The sequence below is a fragment of the Elaeis guineensis genome, chromosome 1 (genome assembly GCF_000442705.2).
Source record: "Elaeis guineensis isolate ETL-2024a chromosome 1, EG11, whole genome shotgun sequence".
Lineage (NCBI taxonomy): Eukaryota > Viridiplantae > Streptophyta > Magnoliopsida > Arecales > Arecaceae > Elaeis > Elaeis guineensis.
In genome coordinates this window covers 66,110,771-66,128,947 of record NC_025993.2, presented here as the reverse complement: position 1 = coordinate 66,128,947, position 18,177 = coordinate 66,110,771, and the positions used below count along the sequence as shown (strand labels likewise).

Below are 18,177 nucleotides of genomic sequence, written 5' to 3'. Positions count from 1 at the left end.
CTGATACTGATCTGTCGGCTGAAGTTCGACAGTGGTCATAGTCCGGCCACCGTAGAGGTCCGGATGAAGACTGTCTGCAGCCGTTGAAATCGAGGACGGAGCCCGGCTCCCGTAGGAGTCCGGGCGAAGTTTTCCTGCAGTCAGGGTTAAAAGCGAAGTCCGGCTCCCGTAGGAGTCCGGACGGGGCTTACCAGCAATTAACGTTGAGGACGGAACCCGGCTCCCGTGGGAGCCCGGGCGGAGTCTGCTCGCAGCTGAAGTTATCGGCGGAGTCCGGCTCCCGTAGGAGTCCGGTCGCAGTCTGCCTTGCAGCCGTTGGAGTCGAGGACGGAGCCCGGCTCCCGTAAGAGTCCGGGCGAAGTTTTCCTGCAGTCAAGGTTAAAAGCGAAGTCCGGCTCCCGTAGGAGTCCGGACGGGGCTTACCAGCAATTAACGTTGAGGACGGAACCCGGCTCCCGTGGGAGCCCGGGCGGAGCTGTCCTGTAGTCGATGTCGGCGGCGGAGCCCGGCTCCCGTAGGAGTCCGGGCGGAGTCTGCTCGTAGCTGAAGTTATCGACGGAGTCCGGCTCCCGTAGGAGTCCGTCTGGCTCCCGTAGGAGTCCGGTCGCAGTCTGCCTTGCAGCCGTTGGAGTCGAGGACGGAGCCCGGCTCCCGTAGGAGTCCGGGCGAAGTTTTCCTGCAGTCAAGGTTAAAAGCGAAGTCCGGCTCCCGTAGGAGTCCGGACGGGGCTTACCAGCAATTAACGTTGAGGACGGAACCCAGCTCCCGTGGGAGCCCGGGCGGAGCTGTCCTGTAGTCGATGTCGGCGGCGGAGCCCGGCTCCCGTAGGAGTCCGGGCGGAGTCTGCTTGCGGCTGAAGCTGTTGGAGTTCTTGGTGATGGAGCCCGGCTCCCGTAGGAGTCCGGGTGAAGTTGTCGTGTAGTCGATGTCGGCGGCGGAGCCCAGCTCCCGTAGGAGTCCGGGCGGAGTCTGCTTGCGGCTGAAGCTGTTGGAGTTCTTGGTGACGGAGCCCGGCTCCCGTAGGAGTCCGGGTGAAGTTGTCGTGTAGTCGATGTCGGCGGCGGAGCCCGGCTCCCGTAGGAGTCCGGGCGGAGTCTGCTTGCGGCTGAAGCTGTTGGAGTTCTTGGTGACGGAGCCCGGCTCCCGTAGGAGTCCGGGTGAAGTTGTCGTGTAGTCGATTCCACTGAGGACTTCGGCCGTGGGTATTTTATACCCAACACCAGTCCCCTACTTCCGAGTTTGAACTTCAAACGAAGGAAGTACAGAGAGAGAGATGGGCACAGCCGAAACCGTCCCTTCGAATCCTGCGCACTGCCGCCTCCGGATATTTTGGCATTAAATGTGCGCGTGCCGGAGTCTTTTCGAATTGGAGCGGTACGAGGGGACGCTTCGAAATTCCCGCGGGTACTCTGGTCTAGGTACGGCGCAATTATGATCCTGCCAACCGTCAGCCGCTTTTAGCCGTCTGCCAGGGGGAGTGGGACACGTGTCGGATGCGGACTGGCCTGGGGGATTCGCGATCATTATGGCGCCGGATCCCAGGGTCTATTTAAACCCATCCTCCCTCCTTTAGGCGTCCTACTCCATTCCTGAGTTTTCGCTGGTGTCTGTCTTCTCTTCGAGATTCCTGCTTTAGTGAGCGTCTTCTCGAGCCGTAGGCGCCTCCCGTTTTTCGTCCCCCAGGTCCCTCAGAGTAATATAGGTTAGTGCCAACCTTCCTCTCACCGTCTAGGGGCTTCTCCTCTCATCATTACTTTTGTGCGTCCCTCCGAGTTAGCCTTCGGCCTCTCGTTCCCCTTTCGGTCTGTCTTTTTAGGGTCCTTTAGATCCTCCCTTCGAAACTACTCAAAATGTCCTCTGGCTCTTCTGCTCCCGGCAGTTCCGAGAGTTCTTCTGCTTCAAACCCCCAGGTCCCTGTCTCTGTGGACGAACCCGCGTCCGGGGCTGGGCCTCGTCCGGTTTTCGCACCGGGCGTTATTCCATGTTCCTCGACTTCGGAGGAACTCCTTCTGATAAGGGTTCAGTATGGGGTTCCTCCGGAGTACGACCTGGAGCTACCTGGCCCCTCTGACCGGGCCAGCACTCCTCCCGGTCGCTTTTGTTTGTATCAGGAAGCATTCCGTGCCGGACTCCGGCTTCCGCTTCCTGCCTTTGTCGCTGCCTTCTTCCGCTTCTTGGACATCTCTCTCGCTTCCGTGGCTCCGAATTCCTTTAGGTTTTTGATAGGGTTTCTCTCCCTCTGCCACATAGTCGAGGTTCAGCCGTCTCTCTCCTTGTTTAGGCATTTTTATACCTTCAAACGCCATCCTTCGGCGAAGGACTGGTGGTACTTCTCTCCCCAGTTTGGTAAGAAGGGGTTGCTGAAGGGCGCCCCTTCTTCGATTCACAATTGGAAGGGGAAATACCTCTTCGTCCACTGCCCGACCTTGGAACTGGGCCTGCCCCCTTGGGGTTCTCTGAGGGATTCCGTCCGCCGGGCTCCCAGCCTGGGGGAGGACGACCTCCAGGCCGCCCAGAAGCTTCTAACTTATCCCGCTCCTTCCCTTCCTAATCTTCTGAGGGAGCAGCTTCTTTTCAACATCGGCCTGAGCCCCCAGGATTCAGCGAGTATTCGTCTTATCTTTTCTTTTCTTGCCTTCCTCTTCTTCTTCTCTTTACTTCTTTTTCCTTCCCACTCTCTTCTTTTTCTTTCTTTCTTTTTTTTTTTTTTTTTTTTTGACTCTTGATTGATCGGTGTTGCTTCTTTTTCCCTTTTTTCTTCTTTCTTCTCCCTCTTTTCTTTTCTCATTTTTTTTTTTTTTTTTTAGCAATGGACGCTGAAGCAACGCGGATGCTCGCCAGGGGCATGAGAGCTCAGAAGAGAAAGGGCGCGGCGGCCTCCGGATCGGCGAAGAGGGCCAGGGCGGAGGAGACGAGCTTGGCTGCGCCCGTCCAGGCGGCCCTGGCCATCGACATTCCTTCAGATGCCGAGCCAGTGGCTCCCCGAGCCTCCTAGAGGAGCCCGCCGACTGGGGCCCCCGCTCCGGGGGTTCGCTCCATGGAGGCGCCCGCCGCGGGGAGGAGGAAATCGGTGGCTTGCAGGGTGAGTAGCCACCGAGCTGCTGTAGACGAGTCCGTCTGCTCCGAGGAGGGATCGGAGAATCCCTTTTAACGATAGGGACCTGATCAGGCGGTTGATCGACGGCTGCATCCTGTCCGACGTCGTGGGGAGGATCGACCGCGCCGATCCTGAGCAGCGGGCTTGGGACTCTTTGGGGTCCTTCCTCAAGGTAAACAGATCTTTATTTACACGGTCACTCGGCCTCTGTCGTAATTCTTTATCCGGCCCTGCAGATTGGGCACCAGCTCTTCGCCTATATCGAGGCGGTGAGCCGCATGAGGAGGGACATCCTCCAGGTGGAGGAACGCTGCCAAGCCGAGGTTGCCCGCCTCCAAGCGAAGTCGGCTGAAGTAGCCGCCCTCCAGGAGGCCCTGGAAAGAGAGAAGCAGGCTCGGGAGGAGGAGAGGCAGGTCTTGGAGGAGTCGGCGAGGAAGGCGGAGGCCGAGGTCGCCCATTTGGTCGAGCAAACTCCGGTCCTGGTCTCGGAGGCCAGGGCCCTTGCGGTGGAGGAATTCAAGGCCTCCGCGGAGATGAGGGACCTGAATGTCCAGTTCAGCCAGGAGGCGTTCACCAAGGGGTTCGAGCTCTGCCAAGAGAAGGTGGCCAGCAAATTCCCCGAGCTCGACCTCGGCTTCATCGAGGAGTCCGAAGACGAGGCCGGCCCCTCATCTGCCGCCACCGCGGTCGCACCCCCCGCACCGGGTTCTCCACCTCCCGCCCCTGAGGTCTGAGACCTCTGATCTTGTGCCCTTATTTTGTCGCAATATTTCCTTTCTGTTTGTCTTCACAATTATTCAATCAATAAAGTCGAATTTCTTGTTGTGGATGGCTTCTCCTTCCCCCTCCTCCTTCTTTCTGCTTTTCTCTTTGCAATGAGTCGTTCCCTGATGCTTTTGCCTTCCGATGGCAGTGCCCTGCAGAAGCACTCCCCTTGCCCCTGGGGGTCCCGCTGAAATCGACAATCCAGCGGTTGAAAAAAGAGGTCCTTCACCTGACGAAGAAGTTGAAGAAGACGGAAGGCGAACTCCGCAAATCGAGAGAAGGCCATTCTGAAGCCGCCGCTGAGGCCGCCCACTTCCGGAGTCTCCATGTGAAGGCGATCATGGATTACAGCTGGAGGAAGGCGAACTTCGCAAAGGAACTCGAGGAGTGCAAGAAGAGCACCAGCGACCGTATTTGGGCTCAAGAAGCCAAGATCAGCGCCCTTAAGGTGGAACTGTCAGCTGCGAAGAGGAAGATCGGCCAGCTGGAAGGAAATTCATCCCGGCTCTTGGTCCGGGTCGATGATGAACAGAAGTGGTCGCAGAAGGTCTCTGACCTTCAGAAGCAGCTTCAGGACGCCGAGATGAGCTATGACGTTCAGCGGGCCAGCTGGCGCCGGCAGGTGGAAGAGTATAAAGGGAGATTCCGGACGGCGGCCGACGAAGTCGTTCGTCTCCAGAGGCAGCTGGCTAACAGGGTGCAGCTTACTTCCGTCCAAGATTCTGAAGAGCTCCAAGCCCTGAGAGGCACTGTTGAAGGGATTTCTGTCTCCCTCGGGGAGAAGTCAGTCGAGCTGCAACAAGTGAAAATCCAACTGGCACTTGAGCGGCGGGCCGTCGCAGACGCGGAGGCGGAGTCCGAAGTTTTGAGGAAGAGGCGTCGAGAAGCGGAGGCCGAGAGCCAGCAACTTCGTCGGGCGCTCCAGGACGCACTGCGAAAGAGGGAAGAGCTAGAAGGAGAAATAGAGAATCTGAGGCAGTCCTGGTTGAGGGACGGAATAGATAACTCTAGGTCGGAGGGAGTAGGGCCTCCTTAGAGCTCTTTTTGCCTTTCTGTCTTATCATGTAGTTACTTCCTTTTTGTCGTTTTGCCCTCCTTTCCTTGGCCTTCCTGGCATTGTAGTGTGTATATCGGAAATGGAATAAAAAGAGCGTTTTGCGTTACCTCGTCCTCGCGCTGCACTAATATCGCTGTCTGCCGAACCTTTCTTGCCATCTGTCTTGCCCGATGTTGACATCGTTGGGAGGGGGCTTTTTCCTTTCATATGATCTTGTTAGCCGGCCAGGTTTCGCCACCATTAGCCCTCGCTGCAGAAGTCGTGGATGGAGCCCGACTCTCGTAGGAGCCCGGCTGAAGTCTTCCTTGGGGGGCGGAACTCGGCTCCCGTAGGAGTCCGGGTGAAGTCTTCCTTGCGGGCGGAACCCGGCTCCCGTAGGAGTCCTGGTGAAGTCTTCCTTGTGGGCGGAACCCGGCTCCTGTAGGAGTCCGGGTGAAGTCTTCCTTGCGGGCGGAACCCGGCTCCCGTAGGAGTCCGGGCGAAGTCTTCCTTGCGGGTTCCGGGCGAAGTCTTCCTTGCGGGCGGAACCCGGCTCCCGTAGGAGTCCGGGCGAAGTCTTCCTTGCGGGCGGAACCCGACTCCCGTAGGAGTCCGGGCGAAGTCCTCTTTGCGGGCGGAACCCGGCTCCCGTAGGAGACCGGGTGAAGTCTTCCTTGCGGGCGGAACCCGGCTCCCGTAGGAGTCCGGGCCTTCCATTTTGCTCGAGCCGGTGTGAGGTTCTCCCCTCGTTACCAGCCTGGCTGTGGGGGCGCGTTAGGGCACTGTAAGGCCTCTCCCCCCATCCGGTCTAAAAGAACCGGGCCTTCGACTTTGCTCATGTCAGGACGAGGTTCTCCTCCTGTTCCTGACATGGCTGTGGGGGCACATTAGGGCGTTGTAAGGCCTCTCCCCCCATCCGGTCTAAAAGAACCGGGCCTTTGACTTTGCTCATGTCAGGACGAGGTTCTCCTCCTGTTCCTGACATGGCTGTGGGGGCGCATTAGGGCGTTGTAAGGCCTCTCCCCCCATCCGGTCTAAAAGAACCGGGCCTTTGACTTTGCTCATGTCAGGACGAGGTTCTCCTCCTGTTCCTGACATGGCTGTGGGGGCACATTAGGACGTTGTAAGGCCTCTCCCCCCATCCGGTCTAAAAGAACCGGGCCTTTGACTTCGCTCATGTCAGGACGAGGTTCTCCTCCTGTTCCTGACATGGCTTTGTTTTTGGAGGGGTCATATCCAGTCATAATAAATCCACGCCAGGTGGGAAGGGCGCGTTAGGTAGAAAGGAAAGTAGATTCAAGGTGAAATCGTAAGTGATACATTTACAGTTTTCCCGCTTCTCCTTGAGGCCCTCCGGTGATGGAGTCGATGGTCCCGATGGGAGGCCGGTCCCCAGGTTGCTCCTCCCTTCTCTGCGGTTCAGGCTGTGGGAGGGCTCTTGGCCGGTCTCCTCTACCCTCAGGCCTGCGGCGGATGAATCTGTCGAGTCGACCTCGCCGAATGAGCTCCTTGATCTCGTCCTGGAGCTGGATGCATTCTTCGGTGTCGTGGCCGTGGTCGCGGTGGTAGAGGCAGAACTTGTTGGGGTTGCGCTTCCCGGGATGTGTGCGCATCCTCTCCGGCCTAGGGAGCTGCTCCCTGATCTCCATTAGTACCTGGGCCTTCGAGGCGTTGAGGGGGGCGTAGTTGCGAAATCTCCCTGGTGGGGAGCCCCGCCGAACCCCGCGGTCCGGGCTTCTTTGCCTGCGTGTCCGGGGTGGAGTATGGGCGCACTTATGTCCAGGAGGGGATCGGGAACGTGGCCGAGCTTCCTTTGGCCTTTTCTCAACTGCGGGCTTACTCGAATCTCCCGCTTGACGCTCCCTCGCTGTCTCTTCGTCCTTCATTTTGAAGGCTTCTTCCGCTCAGGCGTATCCTTCAGCCCGAGCCAGTAAATCGGCAAAATCCCTGGGGTACTTCTTCTCCAGGGAGAACAAAAGATCATTCTTCTGAAGGCCACCTTTCAAGGCGGCCATGGCAACTGACTGGTCCAAGTTCCGGACCTCCAACGCCGCGATGTTAAAGCGGTTGACGTAGGCCCGTATGGACTCCCCTTCCCTCTGCTTGATGTTGATGAGGGACTCCGAACCCTTCCGGGGGCGCCGGCTGCTGATAAAATGGGCCACAAATTGGTGGCTCATTTGATCGAAGGAAAAGATGGTACCCGGCTTCAAAGCCGAGTACCAGTTCCTCGCTGCTCCCTTCAAAGTAGACGGGAAAGCCCGGCATAAGATGGCGTCAGGAGCGCCGTGAAGCAGCATCATCGTCCGGAAGGCCTCCAGATGATCAATCGGGTCCGAAGTCCCGTCGTAGCTTTCGAACTGGGGAAGCTTGAAGTTTGGCGGGATCGGTTCCTGCATGATCATTTGAGAGAAGGGAGGGTCAGTACAAATATCCTCACCATGAGCGGGGGGCGCGTGGCGGAGTTCTTCAATCCGCCGGTTCATCTCCTGGAGCCTCCGGTCCAGGAAATTCTCTCGACTTCGAGTCTCGAGGGTCCTCTGGCAGAGCGGGGGCAGGGATCTTCCAGGGGTGGAGTCGTGGTCCGATTGAGGGCTCTCTACCCTCGGATTTGTTTTCCCGGGAAGGATGAGGCGGCTGGCCCAGGTGGCCCGCCCCGCCGCCGGGTTCTGACATTCCGGAGATGCCCTTTCCGGGTGCGCCGACGCCTGCGATTGCTGCTGCTGCATTGCTTGCACAGCTTCGATGAGGCCTCTGACCTGCTGTGCCAGCAAGTCAAATTGCTCCGCGCCGACCGCCGCCGTCGGAGGAGGAGGAGGAGGCTGGGAAATAGGAGGGGAGGCCGGAGCCTGAGATCTGGCCGCGGAGGCCGTGGACCGTCGTGTGGACGCCTTGCGTGGAGGCATCGAGCGTGGATCTCACAGGGGAGAATTAGGAGTGGGTGTCGGAGAGACGATCGGAGGCGGCTCCGTTGAACACTCCTTTAAGAACAAGGGTACCGCGGAGGCTCAGGCCCCTTCCTCTAGCGCCAATCCTGTTGGTGCAAAAATCTGCTTGCGCCGGAGAAGCTGGAGTCGGGGAAGCCGCGGTCGCCCCTGGGACCTGCAAAGGAAGTCTAAACCGGAGGTGGGGTTGCTCCGGCAAGACCCTCCGACGCTCAAGTCAGTTCTCTGCCTCAACAAGAATGGAGTGCTCGAACGGAGAATTTAGCAGAGTTTTGAGATAAGAAATGAGCTTATCGAATAACGTATCTGAGTCCCCCTTTTATAGACGGAGGAAGCAACGAATTGATGGCGACGTTTGTAACCGTCTGGCAGTGGACTGCCCAGGGTCAGGCGGAGTTTGCTGCGAAGCGTAATGGAACGGACCCGTGGCTATCGCTGGGGCGTGCCACGTGGAGTCTGCCGCATGAAGTGGGGCGGCGTTTTGCCGTCGTGACTTGCCAGTGGATGAGAGAATCGCGCTGTATCCGTTGCAGGAGGTGGAGCAGGATCGTGGCCGTTTATCATGACTGGTCAGGTAGTAATGGAGCCGCGCGGGATCCGTCATGGGGAGTGGAGCAGTGCTGCGATCGTTACTGCGGCCTGTCAGGGAGTGGTGGAGCTGCGTGGAATCCGCCGCAGGAAATGTAGCAGAATCGTGGCCGCGATCGTGGCCTGGGAGTGCTGATACTGATCTGTCGGCTGAAGTTCGGCAGTGGTCATAGTCCGGCCACCGTAGAGGTCCGGATGAAGACTGTCTGCAGCCGTTGAAATCGAGGACGGAGCCCGGCTCCCGTAGGAGTCCGGGCGAAGTTTTCCTGCAGTCAGGGTTAAAAGCGAAGTCCGGCTCCCGTAGGAGTCCGGACGGGGCTTACCAGCAATTAACGTTGAGGACGGAACCCGGCTCCCGTGGGAGCCCGGGCGGAGTCTGCTCGCAGCTGAAGTTATCGGCGGAGTCCGGCTCCCGTAGGAGTCCGTCCGGCTCCCGTAGGAGTCCGGTCGCAGTCTGCCTTGCAGCCGTTGGAGTCGAGGACGGAGCCCGGCTCCCGTAAGAGTCCGGGCGAAGTTTTCCTGCAGTCAAGGTTAAAAGCGAAGTCCGGCTCCCGTAGGATTCCGGACGGGGCTTACCAGCAATTAACGTTGAGGACGGAACGGGAGCCCGGGCGGAGCTGTCCTGTAGTCGATGTCGGCGGCGGAGCCCGGCTCCCGTAGGAGTCCGGGCGGAGTCTGCTCGCAGTTGAAGTTATCGGCGGAGTTCGGCTCCCGTAGGAGTCCGTCCGGCTCCCGTAGGAGTCCGGTCGCAGTCTGCCTTGCAGCCGTTGGAGTCGAGGACGGAGCCCGGCTCCCGTAGGAGTCCGGGCGAAGTTTTCCTGCAGTCAAGGTTAAAAGCGAAGTCCGGCTCCCGTAGGAGTCCGGACGGGGCTTACCAGCAATTAACGTTGAGGACGGAACCCAGCTCCCGTGGGAGCCCGGGCGGAGCTGTCCTGTAGTCGATGTCGGCGGCGGAGCCCGGCTCCCGTAGGAGTCCGGGCGGAGTCTGCTTGCGGCTGAAGCTGTTGGAGTTCTTGGTGACGGAGCCCGGCTCCCGTAGGAGTCCGGGTGAAGTTGTCGTGTAGTCGATGTCGGCGGCGGAGCCCGGCTCCCGTAGGAGTCCGGGCGGAGTCTGCTTGCGGCTGAAGCTGTTGGAGTTCTTGGTGACGGAGCCCGGCTCCCGTAGGAGTCTGGGTGAAGTTGTCGTGTAGTCGATGTCGGCGGCGGAGCCCGGCTCCCGTAGGAGTTCGGGCGGAGTCTGCTTGCGGCTGAAGCTGTTGGAGTTCTTGGTGACGGAGCTCGGCTCCCGTAGGAGTCCGGGTGAAGTTGTCGTGTAGTCGATTCCACTGAGGACTTCGGCCGTGGGTATTTTATACCCAACAGTAACCATATCAAAGCATTATATTGAAAGATAATCTGAATGTTCTCTAAACAATTGACTTCAACTTATTCTGCACATTTGTCCTCTCTTTCCTTCTGTATCTAAATCTTTATTATATTTATATTATTCTTCTTCCTGCCTTTCAGGAAATAAACCTTCTAACCATTGCCAGATCTTTATGGTTGCTTAAAATAGCTCATTTAGATCGACCGAAATCCTTGATTTCTCCTGTAGAGTGCTTAACAACTCTGGACTTGAATAGGACTTTTGTGTTGGCGAGTAATGGGAACTTTCTCCATGCTTGATTCCATGGCTATTTTTTTGCATACATAAGTTTGATTCACTTTGCAAGTCTGTTTTTAGTACCCCGGAATTTCAAATCTCAAGATTCAATTATCTCTTGTTTGAGTAGTCATCTTCTCATTTACATTCTAAGATTATCCGACACTTTTTCTTCCTTGACTAATATTAGTTGCATTTGGTTTTGATATCTTAAGTAACTGGTTCAAATTGACTGCAAAAGCAGATGTCTTCGTTTTAACCAATATCCATCTTCAAAATCTTAATTGATTTTGTAGGAAACACTGCATATGCACAAGGAAAATAGTTTGGGAGATGGTACAGTTGAATCTCTCGAAGCTTCCTTAATTGGCTCTGATCTGAAAAGAAACGATGAAGAAACTGAAGGAAGAGAATTGGCCTCTAGTAAGAGCTTAATAAAGAACTGGCCGCTGATATCATCAATTATTGTTTATTGTGTTTTCTCTCTTCAAGACATGGCCTATTCAGAGGTAGTAGCTTTTATATGCCTTCTTATAATTTAGATCTTTGCTATGATGTCACTATCTTATCTTCTTGCCACATGGCTTTATGCCACAACTTACCTGCCATGTTTATGTTAATACTACAAAACTAATCATAATAGAGTTCTACTTGTCCATGAGTAACCGTTAGAATTTTCCTTCAGGGCTTCAATGAACTAATAATTTGCTTGGCGATGCTGGCTTTCCTTCTTTTCCCTCTTACAATAGGTTAATTTGCTTATTTCATTTATTTCTTCATTTTTATCTCTAGTGTTTTGTTTAACACTGGATTCTGTTTTCAGATATTCTCCCTATGGGCTGTGAGCAATAAAAGTTATGGAGGATTGAGCTTTTCATCCCAAGATGTTGGCGAGGTGCTTGCAATCTCAGGTAAATATGCAGATGCCTGATAAAAGAAGTGATTCAGAAAGATCAAAAAATGAGTATTGTTAGCGCTGCCTGTTCTGTCACATGAAAGTTCCTCCTGCCATCCATCACGAGGGTATTGTTGTGACTCTCAGGAATCGGTGCAATGCATGGGATTAGTTGAATCACGTGTTGCAACACCTCTCACGTGGGTCTGGAAGGAACTTCTTGTGCGAGTTAGCAGTGCCCAAAGTGTTTTCCCTAAGGAATTGAATATTAATACATGGTTTCATAAAACATGGGCAATTGAAAGTACTTTTTATGTTGGCAGTTACTGGAATAAGTTGTTTGGATGCCACTTGCTTTATATGCATTTAAGGGTCTCTTATTGTAACCAGTTTATGGAGTTACTTAATTGCAGTACAGTAACTTGGTTTAGGTAAATTTATATTCTGTTAAGAAAAATAGATGTAGAAGCAAATATGGAATGTCAGCTGGCCTAAGTAATAGTGAATAGCCAGCTGGACTAGTGGAAATCCTTGTCTGGCTTCTTTCTTAGCAAGGTCAATGCAAGTTAATAAGCAACCTTAAATTGCTAACCAATGTAATATTTGATGCAGAGAAAACTAACTGATGAGACTAATCCCTGGATCAGAGCTAATCTCTTTATAACTGTTTCCTAATGCTTTTTTTATGAACATTCCCTTATGCTTTTTTACCATTTAGAAAATAAAGTAGTTTGTAAGTAAGTTCAAGGTTTTAAATCCCGTGGGATGGAGGTGTCCCAGAATCTCCATGGAATTGGACGCTCCGCTGTCCCGTCCTATCTCGACAGCCGTCCCGATCATGCATCCCAATAGATATCCTCCATCTCTCTCCCCTTCTTTTCTCCTTTCTTTCTTTTTTTCTTCTACCTTCCTTTCTTTTCTTTTTTCTTTTCTTTTCGTCGTTTCTTTCTTTCTTTTTTCCTTTTCCTTCTTCTTTCTCTTTCCTTTCTTCTTTCTTTCCTTTGTTTTTCTGCTCCCTTCCTTTACTTCTTTAGTTTTTCTTTTTCTTCTTTCCTTTCACTTTTCCCTTCCACTTTCGTTCTTTCTTTTCTTTTTCTTCTTTTCCTACATGGATGAGTTTCGGAGTCCCGACCCCATCCCGATCCAGTTTTCTCATAGGAACGGATCGGGACGGCCGGGACGCCCCCCGTCCCGTTGGGACGTAAAACCTTGAGCAAGTTAATGATCCAATCAGTAACTGGGGGTTATGCTTGTCATGTCCTTGTGGTGATTTAATTAATGGGCATATTGCAAACTTTCTGGGTTGCCTATAGTATATATCATTCTATCTTATGTCATTTCACATTTTCCCAAATTTAATCATGTTGAACGTTCAAGTTCTGATCTATTACTTGTCATTAGGTTTTAGTCTGCTTGTTTATCAACTGCTACTTTATCCACATTTTGCAAAATGTTTAGGACCTATCACTTCATCTCGTGTGGCAGCGGTATGCATTTACCATCATTTATTTTGATACTTCTATTTCATATGTGATGTTTAAAATCTTTTAATATTATTATGTGCTTTGGTATGCAGGTTTTATCCATACCATTGCTTGCCAGCTATCCATTTATGGCTAAGCTATCTGGATTTACACTTTCTTTGATTGTGAACTGTGCATCCTTGTTGAAAAATGCTTTTTCTGTAAGTACAAATTCAATGCAATACCTTTTCCTCTTGGCATGAGAAAGAAAGCTGAATATTATGATTAATCATGACACTTGCAACATAACTTAAATGCTTGATATATGATTGGTTAAGTTTGCCAGATTTTTCTATACAGAGTGCAACCTGTGGCTGATCAAGTGGATTGTGTTCTTTGATATAAAGTGTAGACATTTGCATTTATATGGTTCAACAATTTTTGTCTTGTATGATCATGATTCCGTGCATTGACTATATTCTCCTCTAATATGTAAATATCAGTATGAAAATGAAGGCATTTTATGAATGACGGAATGTTTCTGCATAAACTTAGACTTGTCTGTGAATGAAGTCATTAAAGGGCCGATAAGAAAGATGGGCAGAAATGTGTAATATGGTTATTATTTCTGCTAAGATTTAGGTTGTCCTTGGGATCACAGTTACTTTTCCTATTTTTAAGAATAAAAGCAAAGTTTTTGTTTCTATGTTTTTCCCAAATTTTGAAAAATGAAAACATCTTGGGCATAGTCAACTATTTTTATTTTGGTAAAGCAGAAAATGAAAAACAAAAATGTCTCCCTCTTCCAACCTTTGATAGTGATGATAATGGTGGTGGCAGAACAACCATAGCACATGGTGGCAGCAACTGTGGTGCTGGTGGCGGCAGCAAAGTCAGTGGTGACAATGATGGTGGTGGAGGTGATGGTGGTGACAGTACTTGTGGAAAGGTTATCAAGGAGATGGGAAGGTTTTTCCTATAAAACTTAAGTTCCTTGTTCCTAAAAAAGTGAGAAAAGTTTTCTTGTTTTAACCGTTTTAAGAAGTAATGCAAACAGATCTTAGAAATAGAAAACAAAAATAGTATCAGACATCTTTTTTGATTAATTTTTATTTTTTTTAAAGCAATAAAGAGGAAAAATAAAATTAATGCCAAGTGAGGACATTTTTAAACATTTCCTTGTATTTAGAGGCATATGTTAAAGGCTGACCATGTCCATAATGACATAATCAATGTGAGTTTTACATATTTAGGGATTTTTCCGCTTTATTTGCTAATTCATCCTCTATGGCAAACAGAAGTTTGAAAACATGGCCTAGGCTTCTGACAGAGCTTTGCACTATTTATATCAGAACTAGGAAATAACTCTCTAAGATCTTTATTTTTCTTTATTTTTCTGTTGGCACAATGTTACATCATGTTTATGCTATTATAGTTATTACTGCAGGAAACTATGTGGTTATCTTCTCAATCTTGCTGAGAGAACCATGTTGGCCCTTCCAACCTTAATGAACAAGCCCCTCTCCTACATAGGAAATCCCATAAAATTCAGTCCTAACTTTTGAATTGACCTGCACAAATGTCTCTTTCTTATCTTATTTGTTTCTGTTCCACGTTACATGATCTTTTATCTATAATTTTGATCATAGTCCTTTGTCCTATTACGAATTTAAATGTGATTGGTCATGTAAGATATGACCCACTTAAATTATCTGCATCAAGGTTTACTGTCTCAGTACTAGAGCCCATACTGGTGAAATCCACTGTCGTGTCGGTTCATAGTGTGGTACGATATGTCTGTGTTGGTACATGGCAATTCTGCGTATTGGTACAGTACGGGTGTACCAGGCAGTTCGGCCTTGTACGGAATTCCATTTTGCATGCTTATTCCTTTAATATCTGTAACTTTTTCAATCTTTTAATCTCTCTATTTTATTGCCTCTTCAATCAAAAATACTATGGAAAATCTTCACCGAGGGATACATGGATATGTATCTTTCTTCCACGTTTGACACATTTTGCATCCATAATCATTATAGTAGCAGGTCCTTTTCATCTTCCATCGTCTTTTTCAGTTTGCTCCTTTCTTTTACTGCCCTTGGGATTGTACAGATGCACAAGCTGTTGAATGGACTAGGTGACTAGAAGTAGATTATCTTTTATTTTCTTAAGCTTCATTTGGATAATGATTTATAAGCATATGCTCTTTAAATATTTCGCATTGTTTTATTTCTTGTTTTCTATTTTTAAAACTGAAATCATAGAAACCAAGACCAAAGCATGTTTGGTGTTATTGTTTTTATTTTCTATTTATCAAAAGTCACTTGCATTATTTTTAGAAAAAATGTAAGTAGGAAATCCTTATACAATATTTTCAAAAACAAGAAAACTCATGTTTCTAACCACTACTACCTATAACACCTCCATCAAGACCACCTCCCCTTTGTCACCATGGTAGTTGTTGCCTCCATTGATGCTGTTGTCACCACCACCACCATTGCTGCTTTCACCACACCATCACCACCTCCATTATATTGCCGACATCCTACCACTACCATTGTCATTGCCACCACATCACTGTCACCATTATTATCGCCTCACTGAATAACTAGTACCTTCTATCATTGTTATCATCATCACCACCACCACCGCCTTCACCACGTTATCGCTATCATCATCGTTATCTCCACCATATTGCTAGTGCTCCTACCACCACTACCGCCACCACTGCCATTGTCCCCACCTTTGCCATACTACCACCATCCCCCCTCACCAATATCATAGTGCCTCCACTACATCCATCATTACTACAATCACCTCCCCCACTATCACTATATTTATGTTTTTTAAAAAAATTGATTATATTAGACATGTTTATATGTTTAAAAATTTAGGAAAAAATGGAAGTGATAGTTCTATTTTTCTTTTACTGAAGATAGAAAAGATGACAATGATGCCAATTGGCACCTAAATGCCTTGCTGTTTTGCAACTCTCTTTAGAAGGAGAAATATAAAGTGCACCTTATACATTGAAATATAAGGCTGATAGGTCTTTTAAGAGGTACAAGGCAAGATTAGTTATGAAAGGATATACTCAAACTTATGGAGTGGACTATCCAGAAATTTTTGCACCTGTAGCGAAGATGAATACTATGCAAATTTTATTATCTATTGCTGCTATGTTTGATTGGTGTTTACAGCAGTTTGATGTCAAGAATGTATTCCTAGTTCTTACATGGAGACTTAGAGGAGGTCTTCATGGAACCTCCATCCGGATTTGATGAGAGTTTTGAGGCCAATAAGGTATGTCGTTTAAAAAAGGCACTTTATGGCTTGAAACATTCATCCATAGCATGGTTTGGGAGATTTACAAAGGTCATATTGAGAATGGAATATAAACTGAGTCAAGTTGATCGATCATACATTGTTTATCAAGCACTCAATTAAAGGTGAACTCACTGCTCTATTAGTCTATGTAGATGATATCATTATGACAAGAAATGATGAAGTTTAAAAGGAGTCCCTCAGGAAATACCTAGCTTGAGAATTTGAAATCAAGAAACTAGGAAAACTCAAGTACTTCATAGGTATTGAAGTAGCATACTCAAAAAGGAACATTTTTCTCTCTCAAAGGAAATATGTGCTAGATCTACTCAGAGACAGAGAATCTCAGTAGCAAAGCATCAAGCACACCTATTGATCCAAACCTCAGAATAGGAAGGACAGAAGAAGGCAATGTTGTGGACAAAGGAAGATACCAAAGACTTGTTGGAAGATTGATCTACCTTTCTCACTTACAATCAGATATCGCATACTCAGTAAGCGTGGTAAGTCAATTCATTTACAATCCAAAGGAGGAATATTTGCAAGCGGTTCATAGAATCCTTCATTACCTCAAAGCAACACCAGAAAAGGGAATTTTATTTAAAAAGAAAAAAGGATTGACTCTAGAAGCCTACATAGATGCAGATTATGCAGGATCCCAAACATATAGGAGATCAAGTCTGGCTATTGCACCTTCCTTGGAAGAAATTTGGTTACATGGAGAAGCAAGAAATAGAATGTGGTTGTGAGATCCAGTACTGAAGCTGAATTTAGATCTATGGCTTATGGAGTGTATGAACTTTCATGGTTAAAAATAATTTTGAACGATCTTAGAATTAAGAGAGAGAGAACTATGAAGTTGTATTGTGACAACAAATCTGCTATAAATATTGTGCATAATCCTATTCAATATGACAGGATTAAGCACATTGAAATAGACAAACATTTCATAAAAGAGAAGCTAGACAGTGTTTTGATTAGCACCTCTTATATGCCATCACATTGTCAATTAACTGATGTTTTAACAAAATGACTACCTACAGTAAGATTCTAGGAAATCACAAGCAAGCTGGGAATGGAAGATATTTATTCACCAACTTGAGGGGGAGTGTTAGAATCCCTAAAATCTCTCAATTTACTTCTCCATAATAGTGCTAATTCAGGTTTGATCTATTTGTTAATTGGTTGTTATTTTATTTTTTTATTTATTGGATTTGATCCTCTAAATATGGTCATCTCTTATTCTATAGGATTGGGATTTGATCCTCTAAAAATGGTCATCCCTTATTTTTTGGGATTTGATCCTCTAAATATTGTCATTCCGTATGCATTTATATAGCTATTATGCCATTGTAAATGATAAGAAAATACAATTATCTTTTTCCTCACGTGTTTTAATAAATTCACATAATTCTAGAATTTTTTTTCAAAATCTTCATTTCATAGATCATATTGCAGCATCTTATTGCTGAATATCTTGTCTAGATAACTACAACTCTATACATAATCGAGTCCAATAATTAGAGAGAATATGGATAATTAAGAAAGATATAATTGGCAAATAATTGCATCCAACAGTTTGGGTCAATTCGATCATCTAACTTCATTCGATCAAGCTTATACTAAGGATTAGGTGGTTCAACAGAGATAAAGGGTGATCAAATTAGTAATGTTTAACAAGAGTCAAGATGGAGGTTAGTACACCATCCGACGATCAAGGGTCAATTCAATCAAATAATTTCATTTAATCAAGATCACTTAAGATATAAGGATTCGATAGAGATCAATAAGAACTAGATTTTATAATGCTTGACAAGGTTCGGATCGTGTGGACATACTACTTGACAAATAAGATAGTTCAAAGTCTCTCTATCAGGTCAACTCAGATTCAAAGCAATAGGGCTTGAAACTTTTTGCTGGTTCATAAATCAAGTAAAGAGAGAATATTAGAGGAGTGAGAAATTAATAAGGTAGAATAGGATCGATCAGACAACATTGTCCGGCATCCCAATCGATTCGAGTAAGTTGATTTCATCAAATCATAATTGAACTAATGTACATATGGTTCCAAGGAAATCACGGATAACCAAATCTAGAAGAATTTAGTCTAGCCACGATCGAAGCCGGCACACTGTCCGACCGGCGACCACGTCAGGATCCTTTTCATTAGGATTGGATCAAAAAATCATTGAAAGTAAATCTTTTACCAGATTAATCCTAGAGAAAGAAGTCCATAAAGTGAACCAAACAATCTAAAGAGAGAAACTATTTTATAGAAAGTAGAACTTTCTAGAGAGAGTAGGAAGAGAGGATGGGGGAGAGAGAAACTCTACCCTTTTCTTTTTTTTTTCTTTTTTCTCCTTTTTCTTTTTTTTTTCTTTATCTTCTTTTTGCTTTTTCTTTTCTTTTGGCAAAACAGAGG

At 48.1% G+C, this 18,177-nt stretch overlaps 1 protein-coding gene across 17 annotated transcripts in view; it reads left to right on the top strand.

Annotated features, from left to right (window-relative positions):
* Positions 1–18,177, top strand: part of LOC105035654 (probable peptide/nitrate transporter At3g43790) — an 85,747-nt gene that overhangs the window by 43,192 nt on the left and 24,378 nt on the right. For 14 of the 17 annotated variants that reach the window (XM_073254336.1, XM_073254333.1, XM_073254325.1 and 11 more), the window contains 4 exons: positions 10,370–10,582; positions 10,897–10,984; positions 12,370–12,455; positions 12,545–12,652. In XM_073254336.1, coding sequence (XP_073110437.1) covers positions 10,370–10,582; positions 10,897–10,984; positions 12,370–12,455; positions 12,545–12,652 — 495 coding nt within the window. Of the gene's footprint in view, positions 1–10,369; positions 10,583–10,896; positions 10,985–12,369; positions 12,456–12,544; positions 12,653–13,271; positions 13,401–18,177 lie in introns of all 17 variants that reach the window. The other 3 variants (XM_073254368.1, XM_073254375.1, XR_012139948.1) reach the window with 2 other exon arrangements.